The sequence below is a fragment of the Pseudomassariella vexata genome, assembly GCF_002105095.1.
Source record: "Pseudomassariella vexata strain CBS 129021 chromosome Unknown BCR38scaffold_7, whole genome shotgun sequence".
Classification (NCBI taxonomy): domain Eukaryota; kingdom Fungi; phylum Ascomycota; class Sordariomycetes; order Amphisphaeriales; family Pseudomassariaceae; genus Pseudomassariella; species Pseudomassariella vexata.
The window spans coordinates 943,957-970,288 of NW_024467962.1; the positions used below are offsets into that span (position 1 = coordinate 943,957).

The window sequence follows — 26,332 nt, forward strand, 5'->3', positions numbered from 1 at the left end:
TCACGTTCTTGTGGTGCGAACGTGAAACTTCTCCCTCAACCTGTCAGTAAAAGTCGGATGCGGCCCACGTTCACTGGGCAGCCCCTGAGCTGATCCTACGTCTTGCTGCTCCCGGAATTGTCTCAGGGCTCGGATACGCTCGTCGACGGAAGCGTGGCGTAACCTATTCCAGTCCAGAAGACGTGACCTGCGCCGCCGCTGTGCCGCGTCGGTGTCGTTCACATCCTCCACTGACAGCGAGTCGCCAGGGAGCTGGCCGTTTTCGGACCTGGCTTCCTCGCCCTCAACAGCTCCTTGCGAATGCAGGTCAAGTCGACTATTGGATGATAATCAGTAGTGCAGACAAACACACCAGTGTGGGGACTTACCATAACGGACAGGTACCCGACACATTGATCAGCCACGGGTCGATACATGCCGGATGGAACTTGTGGTCGCACGGGAGAACCCTCACATCCTCACCAACCGTAAAGTCCTCGGTGCAGATAGTACAGCCCGGGTGCTCATCCTCCGCGTGATCCTCACTGGTCGGGCGCTGCCCTACCGTGCCGACAGCACCGGACATGGTCTCGGTAGTACCGCGCGCCCTCTTTTCGACTGACACTGATGGCCTGGCCTCGTTGGTAGCTTCATTTGTCGTCGATCTCTGCACCGGCACGGCAGTCTCTGGCCGGGGATCACTAGAAATGCTTTCGAGTTCATTTTCCGGATCACCCTTGACTGGATGCGGATCGCCAAATTTTACGATGGGGAGCGTCTCGAGTACAGCTCGTGCTAAACCCCGAGCTCTACTCTGTCTTGGTTGGCCTCCGTGGCCAGCGCGAGGCCCATATCGTTCGGGATGCCTGTGAGCCCGGATCGCTCCAGTGCCGATGATAACCAAGAACAAAAGCGTGATGAGGCCCGTAATGCTGTAGAGGATGCTCATGGCGACGGCCGAATTGTTGCCGCCCGCACCGTCGCCCGCATCGTTGTCAGAGGTAATATTCCCGCTAATGGTTGCACGAATAGTCCCCGTGGCAGCCGTAGTCCAGTTTCGCGCCTGCCCAGATTCACCTGGGTTGAGCATAGTCCAGATCGCCCCGTACGCCAGGTCGTTCCCTCCCAGGGAACAACAGCTTTGCTTGATGCTGTAAAGAACAATGGCTTCCAGCTGTTTAGTCATAAGACTGTCGAGCATGTTGCTTTGAGTGATGTACGAGTCGTCATTCGAATCGCATGACAGGTAGGCAATGACGTCGCTACCATTGATGTTGTTGAAGTTGCTCTGATCGACAACGACCATAGTCCCCTCCACGCCGATGTTCTAGATCTGGGTTTAGCATGCCGGACTACTCAGTCACGAAGGAGAGGTTCGATTTACTCGGAGGTAGTTCAGATTGGACGTGTTCAGACCCTCCTGTTGCGTCAAAGGCGTTATGGGATAATTGACATCCAGTGGACCTTCCGACGCCGTGAGGGAGAGCTTCATTTGGAACTTGGTGTAGTACCCGGGAACCTGTGTCAGTGCGCTGGTTGTGGCCTTTCCGGCAGCGACGGCAGGGAGTAGTGCAGCAACGAAGGCCATCAAATAGCAAGCCATCCTTGTAACAGCAGCGACGGTCGAGGCCGCCATGTCCGGAAACTATTGGGCGCTCGGCCGGAGGGTTGAGGAATGCTCTGAACGACGCGTAGGAGATGAACAATGGGGAGAATTGGGTGTCTTTGAGAACAGAGTCGCAGACAAAGGCGTTGTGTCGCATCCCATCCGCTATCACTGCCTTCGGCCGCCGGACATTGGGGTTCGGAACACGCGGGGTTGGCGCGGCTTCTTTGGCTTTGCGATCGGCTGCTGACACTCTAATCGCAGGCTCTTTGGGCAGCACTCACTTGGTGCGTTATTATGGCGATTGGCTTGGTTGATAAAAGGGAAAGGATTGCGTCCAGTTATTTCTGTTCAAATGATGACAGCAGCGATTTGAGAAGTCGAGCACGATCTGGTTAGATGCGCATAATCAGCACAGGAGGGATGGGCGGCAGTTTCCAGAGGCGGCGGCCGGCTCGTCAATAGAGTGGAGATCATGAGCGTCTATCGATGCTAGTCTGGGTTGGGCATGGAATACCAAGGTGCCTTGAATGGGCTGTGACTATGTCAAGCCATTGTTTTCCTCGTCGGCTTGGGCAAACTTGCATTGAGGCGCTCTCGGCGTGGCGATCAGAGGTGTTTAGCAACTTTGCGACGCTCAATTCTCCAGCATGGGCCTTGATTGGATTGGAGCTTGGCCCTGATCGTCTCTTTCTGGTTTGTGAGATGGGTTTGGATGGACATCCATCCCGAGACGGACCTGAAGAGGCGTTTGGGACATGTCTGAGACGTCACATCTGTTTTAGCGCATCTTTGTTAAAGCACGACGGCCTAAGCGATCCAATCGCAGACCTGGTCATCCCGCATTTCGTCGTCACCCCACTGACGACACCGCATCTCATCTGAGGATTTGGCACGAACTGGAGTGGGTTGACGAGCTGGCAATTGCCAATTACCAAGTTGGCATGGCCTTTTCGAGCCTTGTTCAAAGGTAAAAGCCAAAAGGGCCGCCATGCAACGCAACCACAACCGGCAGATCAGCTAGCTGCCGCCGTACCACAAGACCCTGGTAATATATGTGATATATCGGTACAAGCTGCTGGAGACGCCTTACATCCTATGCCTTATCCACGCGATAACGACTTACTTCAAACGCACAGAGCAAACAGATCTCCATGCTTCAAACCGTGCATGTCTAAGATTGTAATTCCGTCGGTTTCTTCCATCCTGCGCTTGGCGATCGGACTGCGGAAAACAATGATTGATATTGTTCTCTCCCAGTCGCCGCAAGCGTATGTCATCGCCGCGATAGCAAACCAGCCATTGAACGCGTTCTTGGAGTCCCGCGCGCGACGTGATGGCGAGGACTTTTGTGGTCAGTGAGCGGCAAATGTGGTTGTGCTACAGCAGCCATCATTCGTCAACAACACACTTCCAGACCCACAGTTTATCCATGCCTGCGTACATGATCATTTGGGTTTCGGCCTTCCCATGATTTTCATCCTGTCCAAAGACGGAAATTGTCCGTCGGCCGAGCTCAGGCTTGCTCCCGTTATCTGACCTCCATTTTGGCCAACACTTTTTTCTGCAATGGTGACTTGTCCGGGCATGCTATCGACGACAGAAAACTTGGGAACGGTCACAGCGTCCTGCATCAGGATGCACATCATTGTTTTGTTCGATTTACCTTGGATTGGATGCACCAGGTCTGGGGCGCCCCATCCGGCCGTCTCAGAACTGTTCAACTGAACCCTGGAACCCCTGAAAACAGATCCGGCACTCAAGGTGTAGATGCTGAGGCTCAACTAACCCATGCCAAGGCCGAATCCCCTTGCTTTGGACGTAACCCACCCGTTGAGCCTCAAAAGTTGTTGGCACTGCTCCGTAATGCTCGCTCAATTAGGTTATCTAATCGTAAATGTGGGCGCTAGATGGCATAGATTGATCGTCCTCACCAACAGTAGATGGAACGTCTTCGGAATGAGACCAGCGCATGAGAGTCCTCGGGACAAGTTTAGAGCCATGCCAAAAATTGTCTGCTTGACTGTGTTACGTTCGAGGGGCTTTTGGCATGACTGGCCGCTTTCTCATTACCAGAATAACTTCTTGTTCCAAGTCCAGCACAGCATCAACTCATCGTGACATGCAGTATGTTGAGAGGACATGACAACTGCCAGACTCGATAGATATTTTCATCTCTTGTCTTCACTTGAAGTTGATTTATATGTTGATTCGCGGAATGGTCCTTCAAATAAAAATGCTTTCAATGACATGTCTGCACAAGGCTATACGTAACACACATGGCTATCTTGTACTGTGTATACTACCCAGTAAAATCGGCTTGGTAGTCATGTCGATTCAAGGCAAATGATGCTTACCAGCACATGCAAGATCCTGAATGCTCTAAAACCATTGAGAATGGCACTCCTTCGACCGTAACTAGTTTCCGTAAGCGCTACTAGCGCGACTCTGTTCTCATACCTAACTAACACGAGACTCCATGCTTCACCATGATTATCGCTGGCACTGTACCGCAATTGTCAGACGCCCAGTGATATTTTCAGCCTCATTCACTCAGTTCTAACGAATATTGCACTTCTCAGTGTTCCCAAATATTGCCCGTCTCTCCTGGTCTTGCCCACGTATATATGTGACCAGCCTCGGCTTTCTTCCTCGTTATTCTCGGCACTAGCCATCCACAGAAGTAAAGATTGTCATGTGCCTTCCGCTTTTTCTTCCTATCACTCTGAGACGCATATAGGAATAGGCCGGATACGGTCATGAAGCACTCACTGGGAAGCCAAGAGCATCCCCCTTCCTCCCTCAACCCGCACTCTCATACCAAGACTGGTACTTCCTATCTCACCGAATCAGCGCGAACGACGTACTCCAAGATTCGGATTCCGTGCTCGCGGTACTTGTCTGAGCTGTTGCGGAGTTGTTTTCATATCTCGAAGCAACCTCGCGACAGCGATATGTAAAGTGCAGCACCCTGCTGGACCAAATGTGTACAAACCTTGCCACATACCTACTGTATTGGAGGTATGGGGTGGGCGTATAACGTACTGTGGTTTTGTTTTTGTTATTATCCTGCATTGGCGTTGCAAAGACTATAGAAGCCGGAACTCAGTGAAAGAGAATACAGGCACAGAATAGCTTCAAACCTCTGATTAAATAGACTCAGATATAAGGCCGCTCGGTGTTCGTAGCTACAAACAGCATCGCCAAGCTGGCCAAGCTCGACTCATCTACGAGTAGTTTACAAATTCGCAAACTGCTGGTGGGGGCAACAGATTACTTATTTGAAAAATGTGATGCCGTTCGGGTTCGTACCCGGGGTGGGACGGAGGGGTGCTTGACTTAGCTGACGCCTAGCGGGATTGCGTTCGGGTTGTCCTGTATCTCAGTCCAAGTCTTGTTAGACAGGCCTTCGTTGTGGGATGACCTGGTTTATTGCTCAATGGCAGTTGAGCTCAAGCCACGTACTCGCTGATGAAATCACGTTGGTATTACTACGGCAAATCTACTCTCTGGCCTTGTGCTTTAGTCATGGAATCCTCACATCTTATGCAAGCCATCCCAATACATGCTTGGCAAGAGACGTACATTCCGCCGACGACGTCTTCCGTACCTCACGTCAATGATGAGGCTGGTCATGGTACATCATTAATGCTACGCCATGGGAAATCATCACAATCCCAAACAAGCTGGTGACCGCAAAGATTGCATCTCTGAAGAGATAGGTCAACTGGTGATGAACAGAGCGTGCCGAGGTCACTCATATCTCTTCCATATCCCCCAAATCATCCAGTGCCGGCCAGTCCCCCACCTCCACTCGCTCGGGCCGTACAAAGACACCATGCTTGAGCGACGACTTTTGTCCCCAATATCTGGAGTCGCCTAAGCTGCCATCGTTCTTGCCCACGGGCTCATCAAGCTGAACCCCAACCCAGCCTCCTAAGCCAGGGATCTCTTTGACATCGCCCACATACTTGATTTCACCCCGTCTCGAGTCATCGCCACCCACCCGGCATCGCTTGCCAACCTCTATGCCACGTTTTGCGATTTCTTGCGCAATAGCATCAAGCTTAGCTTTCTCCAGACTGGGAGCATCAGGGTTGAAGCGACCTAGCTTTTCCGCCTTCTTCCAGGCCAGGACCGAGTCCGATTTCTTCTCGTACTCCTCCTCCGGCATGATGTACTTGTCAACGCCGGAAGTATCAGTGAAATTGGGTTTGGCACCGGCTGGTCTGGTGTCCACAATCTGCGGCAGTTGTCAGTGGTCATTTACACATATGTCGGTGTTAGAAACTTGAGTCATGAACAATGCCTCCGTCAGAATAGCCACACGTGAGGTTTCGAGAGTCGTCAAGGCGGTCATAGCCGCAAGACCAATCGTCTCACTTCAAATTTGGGATAAGTGTCTTCAGGCACACTTACGTGTAGTTCGGCATACGCGGACAAGGGAAAATTGAACAGGTGGGTATTGTCCTCATCTGCAGCCTCGATCGGGATATTTTCCTTGGCCGTGGGCTTAAGAGAGAGTCGCTGGGATGAGGGGGGAATCCCCGTCACCGGCTCAAGTTTCGCCTTGAGCTGGGTGATTGTCCATGATGGGGTGATCCGGCGTTCAGACGAAGAATATTCGGAAACGACGAGGAGTGGTACATCGGCCATTTTTGCCCTTGTGGTCCGGTTTCAGCGTTGGCCAAGTGGGTTCAGACGAGAGCAAACGGTTGCCAAATGAGGCTGAAATTGCTCATAAGCTCTTTAAACTCCTTGGCTGCGACGCGAGCTGCGAGGTCTGCTGATGCGAGGCCAACCTGATCTAGTTTGGGACGATGAAGTGTATACCGGTTTCGCGGCGATGGGCGTTGTTCCTTGTGCGAAAGCGGGAAAACAAACTATGCTTGTTTCTTCCAGGTCTGGGGGACGAGGCAAGCCTGAAGTGTGATAAGATTGGCGCGACGATTCGAGATGTCACAAGGTACCTAGGGAAATTGTAATGATAGTCGAACCACGAGTCGCTGCTTTTGAGTGAAGTCGACAACACTACGCGAGGGCTTTTAGCGCAAGTCCAAGTCTGTCATCGTTCCGAATTGGGCTTCCTTAGGCCTATTGTGAACTGTAATCTTGCAGCCACCTCCAGCCACAGTTGCTTCAATTCTACAATGGCAGTCTATTGCCAAGAATTGAAATGCACAACTGTATTATTATACCCTTTCGTTCCCTACAAAATTGGTATTTAAGTTACTAGTCCCCGAGAAGTGACTACTATGCGTCTAGGTCAAAACACGCGTTCTCAACATGATTGACTATACATTCCTGTATTCCTTCAGGTTCTAGTCTTATGCACCTTCAGCATTCGCCTTCCGGTTGCTTCTTCTCGCGTACTCCTTCCTTCCTCTACAATTCAGCCGTTCTGCGTTATGTCTATTCAATGCGGAAGAACGTTCACTTCCCGAAGAGCTTCTACGTGCAGATCGTTGCGGACCCAATAACTGTGGCCATTGGACAGAAACGTTTGCGATGATGCCAAATCCACAACTTCATTGGGTACACGACAGAACGCCGGCAGCATCGAGGCATCTGGCGGAGGGTCTTTCTGCAATCAAACAATGGCATAGACGATTTGGTAGCGGCCCTGATATCGACACGCCATCAGTGGTACTTCGCACTTGGTTACTTATTTTGCCATGCCAGCCCTGCTTTCAGGGATAGAGTTCCGTCAGGTAGTGTTCAAACGGATAGTTTCTAAAGCTATCTTGCATTACCGGCACGACCGCAGTTCCCTCAGCCGCCTCGTCGGGGAGGGGAGTGGGGGGGGGAACACGGACGGCGCGGCTCCAATAATCTTAGGCTGGGCAAACAGGTTGCCTGTCCTGCTTCTTTCACTCTGTGTGTCATTCCAAGATACGAAGAGTGACCAGTCACAAGCCTTCGGAACTGCGCCTGCCACCAGGGCATGGCGGGTGTCTTCGAGTCAGGCTTGAATGTGTTTCTTTCTGCAGATCAAAGTCTCGCCTTATGCCACGCTTTGACAATGTATCCCCTACCCGCCGCTGAACCGCTTGATATTCTTTCGACGCTCAACGGGGGCCTACAGCAGCGTTACTTACCACCATCACGTATTACCAAACCCCATGCCAACTCCTCTTGACTCCGTCTGGAGGCTGGTTTGGCTGGTCAGTAGCTGCCACAAGCCGATTGCATCTTGAAAGGGCGTGATGGCCACACGAAGACATTCTGACGTGTACTACCGGTGAGGACGGCCACCACAATCGGAACTTGAGAACTTGAGTACCTGAAGTTTTTCCCACCGCGTCAGCGTATCGGGTAGCACCAAGACTCTATCGTAATGCGCCACGACTGCCACATTCACATCGGTCGTCTTATGCGAGCGAGATCTTCGTCCGTCGGGCTCAGGTGTGGCACGATGGCAAATCTAGCATTACATCCCATAAAAAAAGTGGGATGAGCGTTGTTTGACGTATGCAAGTATTGGATGAGGCGGCCAGGTCCAGCCACCAATGCATGGCCAACAAAGCGCAGAATACCGGTACGGCACACTCACTGCTTGGGGGCGCAAGAAGCTCCATTGGACAATGACGTCCAGAGAACGCAAGGCTAATGAGCCCAACAAGATGGCCCTAGAATTGACTGGTCCGTCGGGAGCCATGCCAGGAGTATTCTTGACATAACTTATAGAATGCATACATAGGGCTCGTCTCACTTGACAATCAAAGTCGCATACCCATCAGCCGCCGATGAGACACGAGGACCTCGACAACAGCATTGCGGAGAAGCTCGGCCATATCGGACGCATTATAGGGTTTCTTTTTTGTGTGTGATTATCGACCGCTCCTCAAAACATAACAATTATCACAATCACATTGTCCGCCATCCCGGGTTTAACTAGGCAATAGCGCTTGTTGTTTATAGCTGGGAAAGTGACTGGCAAACGGAGATGCATACAAAGAAAAGCGACTTGACCCGCTGAGTTCGGGCAGCAACAGGCCAAACAGAGCCGACCGATGATCTGCCGCCATCCCACGCCGACTGCGTTTCTCCATCTGTGTGTGTCGTCCAGTTTTATCGATGCCGCCGAAGACTGGGAACTCATTTGGCAACCTTGGAACCCCGGAGGTGCTCATTGTAGATGCCCGCTCGGCTGATCGACGTCAAACCCGCAAGACAAAGGCGTGGCATCCTTCCACGAACCCCACCCGCCTTTTCCAAGACCAACGTCGTCACCCATCAATCGGTCAAGCTACCCTGCCTGCCTGCCAACCTGCTTTGAGCCGGTCCTTAGAGGACAACGATTATGTACGAGGGTACGAGCAAACCCCTCACAAATTCTGCATTGCATTTTTCAACCCAAAAGAAGGCGAGGGGTCGACGGGGGTGCTGGTCCTATCAGACAGCAGCCGAGCAAACAGATCTATGTGCGTTGTGAAATCGACTTGGGTTGCAGGCCAGGCCCGGGCAGATCATGGTTCATGGCAGTTGTTACAATGCAAGCCATCGTCGTCAATGGATACTTCGTACATATGTAGTAGTTCGGAGAGCGGCCGGTAGGTACTGGCCTGGTCCCTGGAGAATAGCAGTCAACTGGAAGTACCCAAGTCATGCAAAGCTGACCGCCAGTTCATCAGCCTAAGCAGGATGTCCCCGGCGGCCAGGCATTGACGGTTTGTCGTCTTTGCTGAGCATCTGGGACCCATTGTGTGATGGAGTGCACAATGTGCATTGTCAGGTCGTGGAGAAAAGCCTTATCTGACAATCGATGTATGATGTGTGCGAGCTAAACGCTGCCAATGGAGGCCCGCACAGACATTGGGCTCTGCAGTTTCCTACCAGGGAGCCCCATTTCCCGCACCCGGGACCCGAGCAACAAAGCTTTTGTCAGGTTCCAACGTTGAGAACAGACACAGCACCCCAACAACAACCCTCGCTCTCCCCCCCTCCACCCCCCTCCCCCTTCGCTTCCGTGGTTAGCATTCATCCATAGACGCGAGGAGTAGTCTCGTTCGGGTAAGATGGCCAACACCAGAACCCGGAAGAGCATACAATGGACCAGTATCCGCGCAGGTGCATCCGCAGCTAGCACTGAGGACATATAGCAGCACTCTCGTTTCAAAGTCCCCACTGTTCTATGCAGTTTCATGGCAGCCACTTTCACCACCTGATGATCCCATTGGGGACGCCGTCTTCTCCAACTCCTTTGTACCACGGCCCTACGACGGCTGCTCGATGGGCTCTCGTTGGTTTGGCTGGTGGTTGACGCCAGCGTGAATATGCTCTATGCCCGGGGTGCCTGTCCAGTCCAGCCCAGTGTCGCAATGCAGCGCCAACCGACCAATTCGCAACGCATGCACCCATTCGTTGTGTCAAACCCACAATGCCATTATCCACCCCATGAGCTTGGAGCTTGACCGGCAGAACCCTGCTTGGAAGATGCCATCTCGAACTCTTGGAACAATGGACACACTTTGTGCTTGACTATTGCTCAAGAAGCCAAAGCCTAGACAGTCAGAAGTTCAACGTGCGCCATTAACCCGCTTATTTTCCAATTATCTTAGCGTGAGGAGGAGTGGTGGTGGTGACTTTTTTTTTTGTTCACAGCGAGCTCATGCATGCTTTCGTGTCCATGCCATCGGCCCTAGTCGCAACGTCGGCGTGGCCAACAAAGTCGTCTGTTCAACTTACATCTAAGACCATCTGGGATAGATTGAGTTCCCATACAGCCAGTTCGTGGTGCGACTAGAGACCTTTTGGCTTCTGTTCATCCTATGTAGCACAAAGGTACCTACTGCTGGTCTCGTTGACGGGGTCGTACGCGCCCTACCTCACACGAGCTGGTGCGTCTGTTATAGCTCGCTGACTTACATATAGACTGTTGTTGTCTTTGGACTCCACTCTTACCTACGTTTCAACACACCTCTCACACCCTTTACACCCCTCCCCTGGTCAACATTTCCTCTTTCTGGTCGTTGTTAGCTGGACCCTTGCTCTCGTTCCCCCACCGCTAACCAGCTACTAGAGTTCCCAAGCCTTCACGATTCTGTAGGAATTTCTCTAGCTCTTCTTTTTTTTCTTCTTTTATGTCCAGCTGCACTGCGCAAGTTCCCGACGTGGAGCCTCGCTACCCTGCGTCTTATTCCATACCGGCATTCGGCAGGATATCATGACTATCGACCAAGCCCGTCTGGCCGTCCGAATCCCTGACATCTACCTGGCCTGACTGACGTATTCACCCGCTCTGGCGTTGTCTCTCATTGCGAGCTTCATTTCTGTCCTGGGTTGTCCGTCTATTGGTGGAGAACTTGTTGGACGCATCCAATCATGTTGATATCTCTCAAAAACGCGAGCCACGCCTCATTGATCTAAAGCCTGGCCACCTTGGGAGCCTTCGTTTTCCCATCTCTTTGGGCTATCAGGCGCAGTCGACGTAGACTACGAGTCACGAAACCCTAATTACCTGAACAACCTGTCAGACGACACGACTTGTTCAGGTCTTTACATTCGCCTGCCCCCAACCCCCAAACCCTCATTCTCCCCCCCCTTTAAGTGCGTGGAAGAAGTACCATAAGCCTTTGACGAAGCCCGAGCTGGAGCCTTGACCCAGTAGAAGAAGAAAGAGTGCTACGAGTGACTTGAAGACGAAGACATCGTCGATTTAGTCAAAAGGTCCCCCTCAGCGCCAACAGCGACGCTCCCACGCGAACCTGCCTGCTCCAGGCTCTGTAGGCGACATACCGTCATCGTGGATATCGCCTCCCTTCTCAAAGCCCCCGACTCAAATGAGTCTTCCGTGTCTCCTTCCCAGCATCCGCGTTCTGCATCAGTTCCTCCCACGGTGGCTACGACGGCCTCGACAGTGCCCATCGGGCCCCCCTTGTACGCGTCGCCCCGTCCAAATCTAGGAATGGGCATGGGCATGGGCATGGGCATGGGGCCGTCGGTGGCAGTGACGGGGAAGCGCAGCATGCCTCCTCACGCCTCGGATCCTCCAGCGAAAAAGCAAAGCAAGTGGTCGCCCGAGGAGGACTCGCTCATCATCGACCTCCGAGGCAGCGGGATGAAGTGGGAGGACATCTCTAAGCGGTTGCCGGGACGCAGTGCCATCAGCTGTCGACTCCACTACCAAAACTATTTAGAGAGACGCAGCGAGTGGGACGAGGAGCGCAAGAACAAGCTTGCCCGACTCTATGAAAGGTAAGAACCCGAAACACTAACAGTCCGAGAGTCTCCTCCGTCTAATTGTCGAAACACAAGAGTTGGGGAGCCTGTCGGGGTGGAACTAAGGAAGTGGGTTACTGACGAAATAATCATAGGTTCAAACCTGAAATGTGGGCAAAGGTAGCGGAAGAGATGCAAATCCCCTGGCGAGCGGCCGAGGCAATGCATTGGCAGCTAGGCGAACAAGACATGGCCCGGCGTACAGGCACAACCCCCTTTTCTCTCACAGCAGTCAACTCGGATAACAACACGCATTCGGGGGGCCGTCCCCGGGGCCACGCTCACTCGCAATCTCAGGGCAGCATTCCCCGCGAAGTCATGGGCGCGTCATCGAGGGCAGGAGGAGCGTACGGCAGAGGCAACACGATGCCATCCATATCACCCAGCCGGCCCTTAGCCACACGCAAAGACCTGGGCCCCCCGCCGCCTCATCACCACCACTTTCCTGTCAAATACGAGCACAATACCGACAGCGCGTATGTACAACATGGGGCGCCCCTGGCCCCGATCCAGACGCAAGCACAATCCCGGCCCGGCATGCTCCCCGGCCTCGCCGAGCTGACGACGGGCGTCAGCCCTTACAGCACCCCGGCATACTCGGTTGGCGTTCCCAGCGCTAGTCCCGCCCACAGCGCAACGGTAAGTCCGGCACCGTTCGTGCCCGTGGGGTACCCGTCTCTGGAGCCGGCCGGGTCGAAGCGCAGACGGAGTCCTGATCTAGGACCGTCGCCCGAGACGAGCAGACGGAGACATTTGGACCAGTCGATACCGCGGCACATGCCCTGAACTTGATCGGTATCGACATTACCAATACCAATACTTACGTCGCTGCCATTTCTTATCTATCTCACACGCCGGGGTTGACGGCAACGGGAAGCACAAAAAGAGGAAGAGAAAAGTGCTTTAGGAGCAGGTGTTCGGGTTCATATCATCCAGCCTCGTTGCGTTGATGTCTATCTATCCATCTACCTATTAAACACGTCACATACTTACTTGCCTGTTTATTCTTTCTTCCCAGCACATACATACATACTTCGCTTCTTCTTCTACACAGAAAAACGAAAAATCGGCATGGGAGGGAAATGGGAATGGAAAGGGACATGCATGTTGCATTCATCTGCATCGGACTGGAGCGAGCATTGGAGTGGCTTACGGGCGTTTTATGCATGAGGGGGATGGGATTCACGACGGACGAATGGACGAACGAATGAACGACCCCGAAAGATGGAGGAGTTGGATGGGTGTGTTGCTATTTCGTTGGTTCGTTGTCTGTTGGAATTCTCGAACATAATTTGTCACTTTGTCCCCAACCTTCATGCGGATTGATTGGGCAGCGGTGCGACGGGGTCATAGAGCACACAGAATCCCTTCTCCGAAGACGGGCAGGACAGGACAGGGCAGGGCAGGGTAGTGGTGTACGGCAGGATGGGATAGGATGGGTTGGGTCAGGACGTTGTGGATGATCATCCACGGGACCCAGAGAAAAAGCATCACTTGGGAGGAAGGAGTTGGTGTAGTCGCGCGTGTCGCTTTGGGAATGAACGAAAGAGTGTTTCATTTTTTTTGTTTTGGGTTTAGTTTCCGTTTTGCTTCACGACGAATACCATCGGCAGCATTTTGAAGAGCCAAGCGAATCTTTGTTTTTTACCCTGAAAGACGTTGTCCTCGACATTCCATAGCATTACTATCATGATAGAGGAAAGAGGAGGAGGGATAGGAGGAAAGAGCATTTAGACTAGGGTTTAGGGGGGAGGGAGGGGAATATGTGCGTGAGTCAGGAGACGGATGGATCTATGTATGCGTGGAAGACGCACCACTACCAATACCGCAGCTAGTCACAGTCCCTACTGTGTCAGTACTTACTCAATTATCTTACTCAAGTTCCTCGTGCATGTACTTAATCCACCGACACAACCCGGGAAGAAGACGACTCAACTAGTCAACTACCTACCTACCTACCTTAGGCCCGACTCGCAACGACCCACCAATTATCCCTATCGTAGCCACTTTCCACGACTCTACCACCCACAGCTAGCACGTCTTCCTCGAGCTCCCCCTTTCGGTACAGGTGATAGTATCGCTGGTAAGTAGTCTCCGCGTTCCCAGGCCCATCCACCCCGCCCTGCTTCGCCTTCATCACCCACGGTACCAGCTGATCCTGATCCGATCGTGCATCCCAGCCTCGCCGGCTGTTCCCCTGCTCCAGCGCCCACACGTACACCAGCACCTTCCCTCGTCCTCCCTCGACGACACTCCCCAACAAAGTCCCCACCGCCTCCCGCCTCCGGTCCCGCGTAGACATGTGATGTATCACGGCCACACAAATCGCGAAATCCACGCTTCCCTCGCGGTACGGCAGACTCAGCCCATCCGCAACCGCGACCTCACACCGCCGTTCGCCGGAGTGATCCCGCGCGATGCGCACCAAGTTGGCGCTGCGGTCCGAGCCCAGGATAAACACGTTGGGGTTCACGGCTAAATACTTGCCGTTACCGCAGCCGACGTCGAGGCCTACGGACCCTGGGGGCAGGGCGGAAAGGAAAGAGGCGATGACAGGCCAGGGCTTGTACCGGGTGGAGGAGAAGTGGCTGGCAATGGACTCGTAGACGTTGTGCACGTGGGTTTGCTCGTAGGACTCGGGGGCCGCTGCAAGCGCTGCTTTATTGAGAGCTGGCTGCTCTTGCGGCTGCGATATCCCGGCGGCAGATGCTGCGCTAGCGGCCGTGGTAATCCGAGACATAGAAGTGGCCTGGGAAGACTTGGGAGAGGGGGTATGTAAAACAGCCGCGCCAGCTGATGATAGAGTTGCTGGTTGTGACTGTTGCTGCTGTGCAGAACTGCCGGCGCCCTCAGAAGTTTCTTCCTTGTCAGCACTTGGTGAAACGCCTAGATCTTGTGTTTTCTCGGTATCGGTAGGCTTCGACGTTGATATCTCCGTCATTGTGACCGCTCGTACGCTCTTCTTGGCCGGGGTCATGCTCGGCGAACTACGGCTGCCACGAGAAGGGTTGTCGGTGGTGGCAGAGTTGCCGGCTCCTTTTTCTTGCCCCAACTGCCGCGATTCAGCATCATCGACATGACCACCATGCTCCCGCCGCCGCAGTGGTTGATGACCAGTTATGCTTTCCCCACCAGCATCGAATGTGTTTTTGTCCTGCTGCTGCACCATGACGTGCATGGGAGAGCCCTGTCAAGAAAAATCGGATTTGCGGCGATCTCCTCCCCGCCGTAGTTGCGTGGAAATGCTTGGGCATACAAAGTGCAACGGTACATTGGCACTCAGGCGTCTAAGACAGCTACAATTAGCATAAGTTTTTTTGTGCAGTGTTGTGTGATGTACCGAGGTCGGTCGGTCGGTGGTCCAGCACTTTTTTCTTCCGACGCGGCCCTTATCCGGGACTTCACCGATTCCATGACCGTAACCAGGTTTCCTCGTTGTTGTGTCTTGCTCATGCAGATGGCAGCTAGGCCTGCATTGGAGTGTGACGCACGCAACATGTCTCAGTCACAGGACGTGACATCCTATTTGCCAACTACCCCTACAGTTGCCAGCGTTGTGTTTCAGCTTCCGGAATCTACTCCGTGGCTTCGGCGTTCGGCACTCACGGGCAGAGACGGATGGGGTTTGCAGATTAGGTGCCGATTAGTGGCATTTCTTGTCGCCAAATAAGGAAGTACGTATCTTGTCAGACGAGGCATGGTACTATTCCGTTTCGTTCAATCCGACGGTTCAAAAGCTGTCTAACCGTGCGCAAGTGCCCGAGACAGCAGATCGTTCTGGGCGTTTTCTCGAACTTCCTCTTTTGTGTTTGGCGCGTGCGTTGTTTATGCATTGTAGAAAAGTTGGTGTCGGCTGTCTCAAACTGCGGTAGCAAGGAGCTCGGGATGAACTCTGCACTAGATGATTGTGGAGGAGAATCCATGGATATTTCCAGTACCCTTATGCTAAGAGCTGAAGTACACCCCGTGCCATCCTGTCGAAATATATCAGACTCGTCATGAAATGAGACTGTGTAGCAGGAAACCTAGTTAGGCATCATCAAGCCTTTTCTCGTTGCCGGGCACCGTTTCAGCTCCCTTCATTCGGACAGAACCATTTTATACCTATAGTTCGTCAGGCGTCCTGACAGTTCATGCATTAAAAACTCTTGGTTCCTCGAAACGAACTTCCTCGGCAGTGCCAGCATTGATGCAGACAATGCATCAAGCACGAACCGCTGTTATGGCAAGAAGAACTCGATGTAGCCAGGTCATTCCTTGATATGTCTTGGCCCTTATAGAGAGACACCCAGGGGTGCAGGACCGAAATTGTATAGTCCCCTACGTGACTTTTCAACGGCGCCTATAGCGGTTCGGCCGAACTTTATTTGTTGCTAGAATGACTCAATCGTGGAAGTCGAAGTGAAGTCATGTCTAATGTCAGGACCATTCAGTCTAGACCAGTCTGTCTAGACCAGTCTCTGAAGTACCCTATCCTACCTACATGTATGCTTGAGGACATGGCCTCGTCATGTGCCCGCCACTTACCGGCGCCCTGTGTTGAGCGGGCTATTCGGATCGTAGACGTCGGTTGTGATGAGTTCGGGGTACTCGATTCCTCCTTGCTTCAGCGCTTCATCCATCACCTCCATTATTGTCACACTGTCTGCATGTCAGCGACAATCAACCAGAACATATGCGAGCTCAGTTCAGCCCATGACTTACCTCTCCGACCAAGGAAGCGTGGCACTCTCAAGCTTGCCATTGCGGATACATTTAAAGCACTCGTCAGCTTCCCAGAACATACCATGGCCCCAATCTCGGTCTTGGTCCTTGGGAATGGGGCAATCGACGACCTCCATTTTGCCAGGCTTCTCCTTCAGAATCACCCTGTATGATAGCGGCTTGAAAGCCGGTCCCATCACCTGGATCTCGCCAAGTGGTCCTTGGATTTTGATAGCTGGTCCTGCCGTGTTTTGACCATCGACATCAGTGGGGAGCCGCATACCCGTCATGGCGATTCCCATGCTCTTGTGCTTCGGGAACTGCACAATGATATTCGTCATTTCATCCGCACCAGTGGTGTACTTGTTCATCGCCGCCACCGTGTTGGGCTTCTCCTTCACAGCCTCCGGCTGACAGTGGTATAGGATTTGGAAGACCCACGTCAGGGAGTAAATACCCAGGTCAAGAAGAGCACCGCCAGCTAGTTCCCGGTTCACCATCCTGTGCTCATCGGGGAAGGTGAGCGAGCCGTTGGGTCCGTCTTGGCCGAACGAGTTGTCGGCGACAACCCGGTACACGGGACCGACGAGGCCAGACTGCACTAGCTCACGGATCTTTATGCTCAGGGGGAAGTACCGAGTCCACACGGCTTCCATCAAGAATAGCTTCTTCGCCTGAGCCACATCAACGAGCTTACGTGCCTGGGCTGCGGTTACGGTGAATGCCTTCTCGCAGAGAACGTGCTTCCCAGCTTCCAGGGCCAGCATGGTGTTTTGGAAATGATGGCTGTGGGGGGTCGCGACGTAGACGATCTCGACGTCTGGGTCGGCTACCAGCTCGGCGTAAGAGCCGTACGTCTTGACACTGTCTGGTGCGTTAACCTCGGACAGGAACCTCGTAGCACTGTCCTTGGAGCTGGACGAGGCCACGGCAACGAGCTTGTGCTTGACATCGTGGACATCTCTGCTGGCTGGGTTGGTGAGGAGGTCCTTAGTGAACGCTATTTATCATCACCACGTTAGTCCTGCTGATGACAAGCTGGGGTAGTGAAACCGACTTTGGGCGATGCCTCCCGTTGCCATAATACCCCACTTTAGCTCGGCCATGATTGAGGCTATGAGTCCTGGGTCGGGAGAGCACATCAAAGACTGAAAGATCTAACAGTTGAGAAACTATCACAAAAGCAGTCAATATTTCAGAGAAAAGTATGCGGCGTGTGGTTTATTATATTTGGTTACACGACTACGAGCTAAGCAGTGAAGTGAGTGAGGGATATTGCCCCCTCACGTCGTCACTTCCAAGAGTGGGGTAACACGTACACATTGCATCACCTTGTCTGCCGTTGATACAGATTGTTCAACCGTTTTTCGGTGAGCATCTGATCGCCAATCTGCTAACTCTCTAGGTTAGCAATATCCGGCATCGGAGCCGATAAGTCCCTTGCGGTTATTGGAATCACCATACGGTATCCCGAAGCGTTTACATAGAGCCCCACCCAGCACTGCTGCCCAGTATCCCATTGCTCGAACAGTTCTCGACGAATACACTTGGGGAGTTACGCAAACCAGGTACTACCTACTATAGTTCTCATGTCAATACAGTCATTCGATGAATAAGTTGCCAATTGAGATTGCTGAATACGTAGTAGACGTGACGTTTGATATCTGCACACTTGAACGAGCAAGTCATCTGGACTTTCAGCCGATCCCATTCGATGTTGTCATTATGCGTCGAGATAAATCACCGTTTGGTTATTCCGCCTCTGTCTTCCATCCAGTTGCCCAACAGTGAGAATCGCAGCACTTTTCAATCCCAGCAAACAAACCAATCCAATTCACAATCTTATCAACGGCGTAGAAACATAACACATTCCCCAAATCCTCGACGGGAATAAAACGAGTTGCAGTGGGCATGTCCACGAGGACGACAATATCAAGAACCCTCAAGTTCAGAACCACCCAAATCTTACCATTCACACCGTCACCACATCAACCCCACCTTCCAACGAATCATCAATCCCTCACCATGTCCACCACACCCCTAACCTTAGCCCTCTCCAACGACCTGACTCTCCCGGGGTCCCCCACAACCACCACTCCCCGTCTCGTCTACGGCACTGCCTGGAAGAAAGACCAAACCGCGGACCTCGTCTACCAGGCCCTGAAAACCGGCTTTCGAGGCATCGACACCGCCGCCCAGCCGCGCCACTACCAAGAACACCTCGTCGGCGACGGCCTGCGCCGCGCCATATCCGAGGGTATCATCACCCGCAAATGCGTCTTCTTGCAGACCAAGTTCACCTCAACTTCCGGGCAGGACCTGGACAACCTACCTTACGACCCTTCCGCGCCTTTAGAAGAGCAGGTGCACGCTTCTGTCGCTTCTTCGCTGCAGAATCTCGCTACGGGAGGGGATGGTAAGGCTGAGGGAGAGGAAGGGACATATCTAGACAGCCTAGTCCTCCACTCCCCCCTCCACCACCGCGAAGACACCCTGCGCGTCTGGCAAGCGCTCAGCACCTACGTCCCTCACGCGATCCGCCACCTCGGCATCGCCAACACCCCCCTCCCGACGCTCGAGATGCTGTTCTCGCACCCGGATGTCGCCGTCAAACCCGCCGTGGTCCAGAACCGGTTCTACCGGGACACGGGGTACGAGTCAGCCCTGCGGCGGTTCTGTCGGGCCAAGGGGGTCGTGTTCCAGAGCTTCTGGACGTTGACGGGGAACCCTGCTTTGGTCAAGAGCGGTGTGGTGGCGGAGCTGGCGAGGAGTGCGGGCGTGGGGAGAGAGGTAGCGTACTATTCGCTTGTGTTGGGGTTGGAGGGGGTGACGATCTTGGATGGGACAACGAAGGAGGAGCATATGCGGGAGGATCTCGAGGGGATTGAGAAGGTAGAGATTTGGGCTCAGGGGGACGGAAAAGAAGCTTGGAAGAGGGCATTGGCGGATTTCAAGGCTGTAATAGGGGAAGTAGAGTGAATACAGTGGTAATGGTAGTAAGCAATAAGTCATAAAGCGACGGGAGACAACAAGTGCATAAACGCTACATCAGTTGGTCATCTACTCAAACAGTTCATCTATGCTTCATCTCCAGAGAGGAATGGCTGGCAGTTCAGGTGTATCCTGCGTTATGCAATGCGGTAATGCTCCCTAAGTTTCACCCCAGTCCCAATGCAATAACCCGCAACGCCAAAAGATGACTGCCGCTCCTCTCAATGTAGGTGCCGCCCAGCCATGCTCAAAAGTCGACAGCGTAATGCCGTTCCCTCCTTACGCTGCCTCCATCTTCAGCTTCCCGCGTATACCCGTCAGTTCATCCTGCTTGGGCTCCGTTAGTCGCAATCCATATGCTGTGCACTTCTCAAGATGACTTCGACTCACCTCGGCCTTTCTCTTGCCCAGCACCGGCTCAGGGGTATTGCGAGAGTAGAGAGATCCAACCGCGCTACTACCCATGGCCTCCTTGTGGCAACTGGCGTGATGTATCCGGTCTCCCACTCGGAGGGCATCCGGCCAGACAAACTCTTGCGCATCGTCGAGCCATCTCGTTTCGAACTTCTCCTGGCAGATGGGGCACACACTGTTCGCTAGCATCGGGTCATCGGGGACGGGGATGTACTGGAGCTTGGGGGCTTTAGCAGCCGAGCCCTGAGCACCCGAATCGCCCGTGGGAGCGACGTAATCCTCATCAATTGTCTCCCGAGAGTTGATCCAGTCCTAACGCGAAATATTAGTACTTATTAAAGAAACAGCTGTTTTTAGTGGTGACGTACCATCTCGTCAATGAACCAACTGCGGTGCTGGCCTCGCTTCTCCGTCTCTGCAATCCGCTGGTTGACCTTGAAGTGCCAGTCCATGTGTGCCGTCTTCTTCTTCTTCCCTTCCTCATCCGTCTTGAACCGTCGGCCGCATTGCGTACATTGTGGTCCAAGAGCCTCGTACATGAAGGACAGCAAATGTGGTCGGAAGCTAGACCGTGTGAGTGTTGGTAACCAATATTAGTTAAGTCATGCGGAGAACACATACTGCTTTAGCGAAGAGGCTTTGAACGCAATATCGCCTGTCAGGTTCTCAAGAGAAGGCGGCGTCATACCATGAACCGGGAGAGGGAACGGGGTTGCCACAGATGGCGCGACGTTCGGTACCGGTGTCGAGCCACTGGACGGGGTTGTGGCTGGAAGCATACCGGCCTTCCGTAACATGTTCAAAAGCGACATAGGGTCGGCCTGCGGTGCGGCCACCTTGGGAGGTTCAACCCGTTGAGGCGGTGGTGATCTGATGGCCACTGTTGCAGGAGGAGGTTGTGGTGTAGAAACTTGTGGCGTGGCAGAACCTCGTGCCAGCAGAGCAGCCAATGCACCCGACCCGAGTAAAGAATCTAAGGACACCTTTGGCGCCGCTGCGGGAGAAGGAGCTACTGCTACAGGTTGGGGGATAGGTACAGGTGTGGCTATTTGGGCAGGAGGTGCCCTTATGGTCACGGCGAGTTCAGCAATTCGATTTTTAACAAGCACTAACTGATCCTGCGGCAAGTTCTGGCTTTGAAGTAGACTTTGCAAATCCAAGAGCGCCTTAAGTCTTGTCTGTATACTAGGATCATGTGGGTTGCGTGAAACTTCAGCCTTAAATGCTGTAATCAGCCTCTGAATGTCATCAGTCAAAGCGTCTACGCTGATTCCTGATTGTGGCATGCTATAGCCACCATGAAGCGGTTGAAATGCATGCAAGCTTGCCGGAGGCTGTGGGGTTGATCGTGTTGGAGGGATTTGTTGCTGCATGGCCAATTAGTCACTGTTCGCTCCAGGTGAGGCATCCAGACTTACCTGGTGAAGGGGATAGTGGGACGGAGGTTGCGTCGGATGGCCATGGGGGCTGCCGTTCGCCATGGAGGCTGCATGCTCAGCTGGGTAGCCGCTGGCCTGAGAAGGTGGTCGATATCCGGAACCAGGCGGAGTTGGCGTCTCGCGGTACGGAACAGGTTGACCCATTGATCTGCCTCGACCAAGCAGCTGCTGCTCAGTTCTGAGATTTTGTTGCTGTGCGTGCATGGCCGACGTCCTCGCTTTGATTAAAGCATTCTCTATCGGGCGGGTGACATCCGGAGGGAAGACCGGCCGTGTGTCGATGGAACCCGGAATGGGCTCCTTCCAGGTTTTGAGCATCTCGTCCATCTTTCTCCGGGTGTTCATGTCCACTGAAGCGTAGGAGTCCATGTACGTTTGAAACAGCCTCTTGCCGAAGAATAACGTGTATGGTGTTCCGACATTCTTGACGATGGAATCAAGAACGTACAGCGAGGGCAGCTTCTTGTGAGGCGCGATCTATACAACGATGTGAGTAGTGGTTCGACAGACTTAAATATTTGGAGCAAACAATAAGAGGATAGGACAGTGTCGGTCGATGCTGCGGACGGATAATTTTGAGGTTGAGGAAGTGATTCAAGCGTGTAACGGGAGGAAGTGTCGGGACATTGGAAATATTAGCCTACCCGTTTGAGGTGATCTTGCAGCACCTGCGAGATGGCGAGTGCGTGTTCGGTATTCTCGCGAGCAATCATAGTTAAGTTCTGTATGTCATACCGGTTGTTCACTTGGAGATCCTCGAGAGCCTCGCGAAAGTCTCTCTCGAAATCCTCAGTTTCCTGATAGGATGACATGATGCTGTAGTTTGCAGACAATGGGCCCGTCTGTGCGTTGGTGAAAATAGAGAAGAAGCAGTAAGGATAGTGCTGCTGGAGGTGACGATGGCGAAGGCTTTGTTGCAAGGAAAGCTTCTTTAATGCTTGCACTGAGAGAACAATAGCGTTGCGTCAAACGAGGGGGTCACAATGGCGAGTGGCCCTCTTGAAATCTCTTCATCAAACGATATTGAGATCTGGAATTTGAATCACTCCTCCCTCAGAGCACAACCCCAGTGTCTTCTAATGCTCGTCAATAGCCAATTTGCCGCCGAGCAGAGCCCTTTTTGGTTGAGCCAGATGCCAGCAGCCCTTCCGATCCCGCGCGCCTGACTTATCCCCACCGACGAAGGCACCTCTCTAGCCGTATAAAGTACTTGAACTCTTCCCGCCTAGGTACTGGTGTACTATGGTAATATAAACCGGGGTGGCGGTGACGTGAATGCGAGAGGTCGTAAGGGAGAGGCGCACAAATCGAGTTCTTCGACCGGCGTCAACGCTGCGCCGTGGAAGTGGGTCGAGAAAAGTATGGCGCAAGCTGAGAAATACGCGACGCATCGACTAGATCTGAATTTGATGACGCTGTCGACAAGCACCTACTTGGTAAGTTGTATTCATTGTGTGCACGTCAACAGTCATTTGAAGATGTTGCCAGTGGCTTCCAGCCAGGAAAACAGGAAGCAGCGCTGAGTGTTGTGTGCACGTGCCACCTCGTGTCATAGCGCGAACTAGATCCACTGAACACAATGCTGCACTGTCTGTACTTCGTCCTTCAGGGCTGCAACATCTCATATTTAAATCGGCTCTGAAACAAGGAAAATTGAAATTTCGGTTGTTGCTTATACATGGAAAACTTAACGCGAAATTTCATCCATCATATCCATCTAATTTCTTCACTGAAGTCGCTGGCTGCCGCCTCGGATTACAATCTGGAGTTAGAAATTGGCTCACGAACAAGACCGTTGCGTTATCAAGCCTTCAGCAAGTATGAGCAGTCTATTTCTTGTACTCCAACAGCCTACAGACCAGGGGTTTTTGCTCACAACTATGTAGCCTTCTTCTTTACACCGTCTTTGCATCCTGTCCGGAAAGCTGTTGTCTAATAAGTCTACCAGCCTCTCGTGGCCCGAACATACCAGTGCCATCCTGGAAGTTGGCAAACGCTCTCGATCAATATACTCCGAGCACGTCCGTTGCTGATTCAAGCATAGCCGTGGGGTGAGCGCCATAGTTTTCGTGCGCACTACGTGAACCATGTGGGGGCGCAAAATAGGGAGCCCCTACCTACCGCGGAATGTCTTTGGACCGTCCGTCCCAAACCAGAAGCTCATCGATCGAGGAATAGCTAGAAGCACTTGCAGCTGACGGCCAGGAGCTGTGTTAGACCGTAAGGCATTGGCTATTATTAAACGTCTTCACGGGCCATGGATGGGTTCCTTGTGGATAGAAGGAGATTCAAACTCCGAGTGCTATGGGCCAATTCTAGTTGGATATGTTGGGATGAATGTGTCTTGACACGTCATGAGGGGTATGCCGTATGTCATTTGGTGTTAAACTTTCGAATCAAACACTACTACGGTATCAGGCCAAAGTTTTCACCCCCTTGACAAGTACCAGTGGACCACTGCCAAGGTAACGCTATACTGATTCTTACCGATTCTTACCTAGCCTATTCATACTAACGAAAAGGTACTTCCACCTCTGATTCCAACTTGCTGTTAACGCGTCCTAATTATCGCGTATGTAGCAACTACAATAGGGACTAAACACCTTACAGAAGCAGATCGCTAACCAATTCGAACCCTCCATTTCGACGGTGGTAAATCGAAAGCCGAAATTCAAACTACTACAACGTTTTCTTTTAATCTGATTAAGACAGCTAGCTGTTAAGGTCGCTTCAAGCCAGGTAGCTAAGAGTTGGCTCGTGCCTAGGTGGAGCACGGTACAAACATACAATTGAAAACTTACCCATGATACCATAGTACATGACCTGCATATGCCAAGAGAAGTCAAAAGAAAGTCTCGACCCCGGATGTTGATCACTAGACCAATTTTCTGGCTGCGTAGGTCCTGTAACTAAAGGTCAAGTCCAGTAACATGGTCCAGACCAATTTTAGTCTGAGCCGTTTAAGTCCTCTTTTCCTTCATTACACAGCTATGAGACTGGGTTTACAACCGACCAGTACAGTGACTTTCTTACACCAGTGTTTTCATGTCAGACTCGCAAACCATCACCGACTTTGCCGATCAACCCCAGCCATGGATCAACAAGGCAAGCAACTTCAGGGGCGTACATATCACAATGCTGGTATGGTTCCATATAAAAGGCATGGCTGCGGTAGTCTTCCCTGCTGATCGTTTGTTTGCCAACGCAGACCCTAGTCTACATCTTCATCGCCCTGCGGCTATATACGCGATTCTGGGTCCTTCGCTTACCAGGATGGGATGATATCTTTGTCATTTTCTACAGCGTGAGTTCCTTCTATTGACCTTCCGGTACCTGCCAACTAACAGTTGGGATACACAGTTCTGGTACATGATTGGGATCGTCCCCACCTTGATGTGTATGTCAAAATTCAAAATGGTCACTACAGCAGCTGGTCTCTGACATGGAACACAAGTACCGGCCGCGGGCTTCGGCAAGCACGTCTCGGAGCTCAAACCTGCGTCACTCGCAAATGTCATGAAGGTGTGTTGCACGACGCCGTGATGCCGTCGGATGCGATCAATGTGGACTGAATTGGTATGTAGTTATTCTACATCATGTACGGGAGTTATAATGTGTCGGCAGCACTCGTGAAGCTTTCACTCCTGTTCCAGTACATGCGCATATACGACACTGACAGCCGCCTCCATAAAATATGCGTTACGACAGCGTACCTGGTCGGTCTGTGGGGATGTGTGTTCAGTATTCTGGCGTGGTTTCCCTGCTGGCCGGTCAACGCCTTCTGGAACCGAACTGCTTCAGGGCAATGTTGGGGTGTGGCCATCAGGGGCAACTCCTTGCTCCTGGCTTACCTCATCCATGCGGCGACGAACGGACTTTGGGACCTGATTGTTCTCGTGATCCCCGTACCCCTTTTGATCCGGCCTCATAGCGATACCAAACATAAACGGGCCGGTCTCTTCACACTCTTCTCACTGGGTCTTGTGGTCAACGCACTAAGTGTCTGGCGAGTGGTGGTAAACATCAGAAACCAGGTGGGACAATACCCGACATATGACCCCACGTTTTACGGCCCGATCAGCGTCACGCTCGGTGTGGCGGAGATATCCATTGGCGCCATCGCGGGCAGCATTTCCGTCTTTTGGCCCAACCTCATACGACCCCGTCTGAACCAAGTCGTTGTCAAGTTCGAGGTCATGGTCAGGCGAGAACCGCTCCCTACCCAGCCGCTCCAATATCCGGAGAACCTGGGTATGGGTAAACTACTGTCACTTGTCGATGCGGATCCCCTCCTCCACAGCATGGACGACGGCAGAAACAACAGCGAAAGGCATGGATGCAGCACCGGGCGAGGTTTACATATGAAGCCTGCGCATTACCGAGACAACTTTGTTGCTGGGCAAGTGCTTCCATTTCCAGGGTCTACGGGCAGTAGTGGAGCATGGTCCGAAGTGAAGTCTGAACGAGTTCCGACGATGGCGAGCACCAGGGACCCGATGCGTAAACAATCGCTGGTGGAGCTTCTATGTAACTCATGATCTGAATAAACTGCACGGTGGCTGAGCTACGTGCAATGGATTTGGCATGCTTCGTGGCTTCAACAAAGCACAATCCACAGATTCACACTAATTTGGCTTCTAATACAGGGAATCGGCAGCATAATATACATTATGTAGCCAAATGGAGTGAAATTCTATGTGAAGTCCTCGTGAGTGAAGCGGGCTGCATATTTCGAGCGTCCGCCTACTTGGTTTTGTACAGGCTTCACCGGCTCACACTTATAACAAACTTCCAATATAAAACAAAATTGCGGGGTGCAACGCAAGGTAAAAAGAATGAAAATAAATTGTTAAGTATAGACCTAATTAACTAGGTGAAATCGCTGCCTATTTCAAGGTCCCCTGGGTATTTCCTATGCAACCTAAACGCCTTTTCGTGTATATGTGTAATGTTGACCTTATGTCAAGATTTTGGTACT

General features: G+C 52.4%; 9 protein-coding genes across 9 annotated transcripts; 4 read left to right on the top strand and 5 right to left on the bottom strand.

The window, feature by feature from the left end:
* Positions 1–1,567, bottom strand: BCR38DRAFT_343510 (uncharacterized protein; the record flags this gene model as incomplete). The annotated part of the gene is made up of 3 exons (XM_040856040.1): positions 1–316; positions 369–1,306; positions 1,364–1,567. The coding sequence occupies 3 exons, from the start codon at positions 1,565–1,567 to the stop codon at positions 1–3; spliced, it is 1,458 nt and encodes a 485-aa protein (XP_040715491.1).
* A 3,484-nt stretch (positions 1,568–5,051) lies between these two features.
* On the bottom strand, positions 5,052–6,735 carry BCR38DRAFT_433945 (tubulin cofactor B). Its single transcript, XM_040860281.1, has 2 exons — positions 6,005–6,735; positions 5,052–5,828 (listed from the first exon to the last, which is right to left on the bottom strand). Exons 1-2 carry the CDS (start codon positions 6,239–6,241, stop codon positions 5,343–5,345), a joined length of 723 nt encoding a protein of 240 aa, XP_040715492.1. The 5' UTR covers positions 6,242–6,735; the 3' UTR covers positions 5,052–5,342.
* Positions 6,736–8,214: 1,479 nt separating this feature from the next.
* Positions 8,215–9,311, top strand: BCR38DRAFT_206208 (uncharacterized protein). The gene is made up of 2 exons (XM_040854127.1): positions 8,215–9,138; positions 9,220–9,311. Exons 1-2 carry the CDS (start codon positions 8,663–8,665, stop codon positions 9,251–9,253), a joined length of 510 nt encoding a protein of 169 aa, XP_040715493.1. The 5' UTR covers positions 8,215–8,662; the 3' UTR covers positions 9,254–9,311.
* Positions 9,312–10,751: 1,440 nt separating this feature from the next.
* Positions 10,752–12,592, top strand: BCR38DRAFT_457871 (uncharacterized protein; the record flags this gene model as incomplete). The annotated part of the gene is made up of 3 exons (XM_040862086.1): positions 10,752–10,770; positions 11,248–11,782; positions 11,902–12,592. 3 exons carry the CDS (start codon positions 10,752–10,754, stop codon positions 12,590–12,592), a joined length of 1,245 nt encoding a protein of 414 aa, XP_040715494.1.
* A 1,174-nt stretch (positions 12,593–13,766) lies between these two features.
* On the bottom strand, positions 13,767–14,546 carry BCR38DRAFT_343560 (S-adenosyl-L-methionine-dependent methyltransferase; the record flags this gene model as incomplete). The annotated part of the gene is made up of 1 exon (XM_040856044.1): positions 13,767–14,546. The coding sequence occupies one exon, from the start codon at positions 14,544–14,546 to the stop codon at positions 13,767–13,769; it is 780 nt and encodes a 259-aa protein (XP_040715495.1).
* Positions 14,547–16,329: 1,783 nt separating this feature from the next.
* On the bottom strand, positions 16,330–17,616 carry BCR38DRAFT_343323 (uncharacterized protein; the record flags this gene model as incomplete). Its single annotated transcript, XM_040856025.1, has 3 exons — positions 16,330–16,447; positions 16,511–17,510; positions 17,568–17,616. 3 exons carry the CDS (start codon positions 17,614–17,616, stop codon positions 16,330–16,332), a joined length of 1,167 nt encoding a protein of 388 aa, XP_040715496.1.
* A 484-nt stretch (positions 17,617–18,100) lies between these two features.
* On the top strand, positions 18,101–19,550 carry BCR38DRAFT_433957 (NADP-dependent oxidoreductase domain-containing protein). Its single transcript, XM_040860282.1, has one exon. It carries the CDS (start codon positions 18,422–18,424, stop codon positions 19,487–19,489), a length of 1,068 nt encoding a protein of 355 aa, XP_040715497.1. The 5' UTR covers positions 18,101–18,421; the 3' UTR covers positions 19,490–19,550.
* A 230-nt stretch (positions 19,551–19,780) lies between these two features.
* Positions 19,781–22,166, bottom strand: BCR38DRAFT_343062 (uncharacterized protein; the record flags this gene model as incomplete). Its single annotated transcript, XM_040855996.1, has 5 exons — positions 19,781–20,227; positions 20,284–20,479; positions 20,531–21,282; positions 21,334–21,831; positions 21,999–22,166. The coding sequence occupies 5 exons, from the start codon at positions 22,164–22,166 to the stop codon at positions 19,781–19,783; spliced, it is 2,061 nt and encodes a 686-aa protein (XP_040715498.1).
* A 2,078-nt stretch (positions 22,167–24,244) lies between these two features.
* On the top strand, positions 24,245–26,215 carry BCR38DRAFT_433970 (uncharacterized protein). Its single transcript, XM_040860283.1, has 5 exons — positions 24,245–24,495; positions 24,563–24,658; positions 24,715–24,751; positions 24,809–24,876; positions 24,939–26,215. The coding sequence occupies exons 1-5, from the start codon at positions 24,400–24,402 to the stop codon at positions 25,890–25,892; spliced, it is 1,251 nt and encodes a 416-aa protein (XP_040715499.1). The 5' UTR covers positions 24,245–24,399; the 3' UTR covers positions 25,893–26,215.
* Positions 26,216–26,332: the final 117 nt, after the last annotated feature.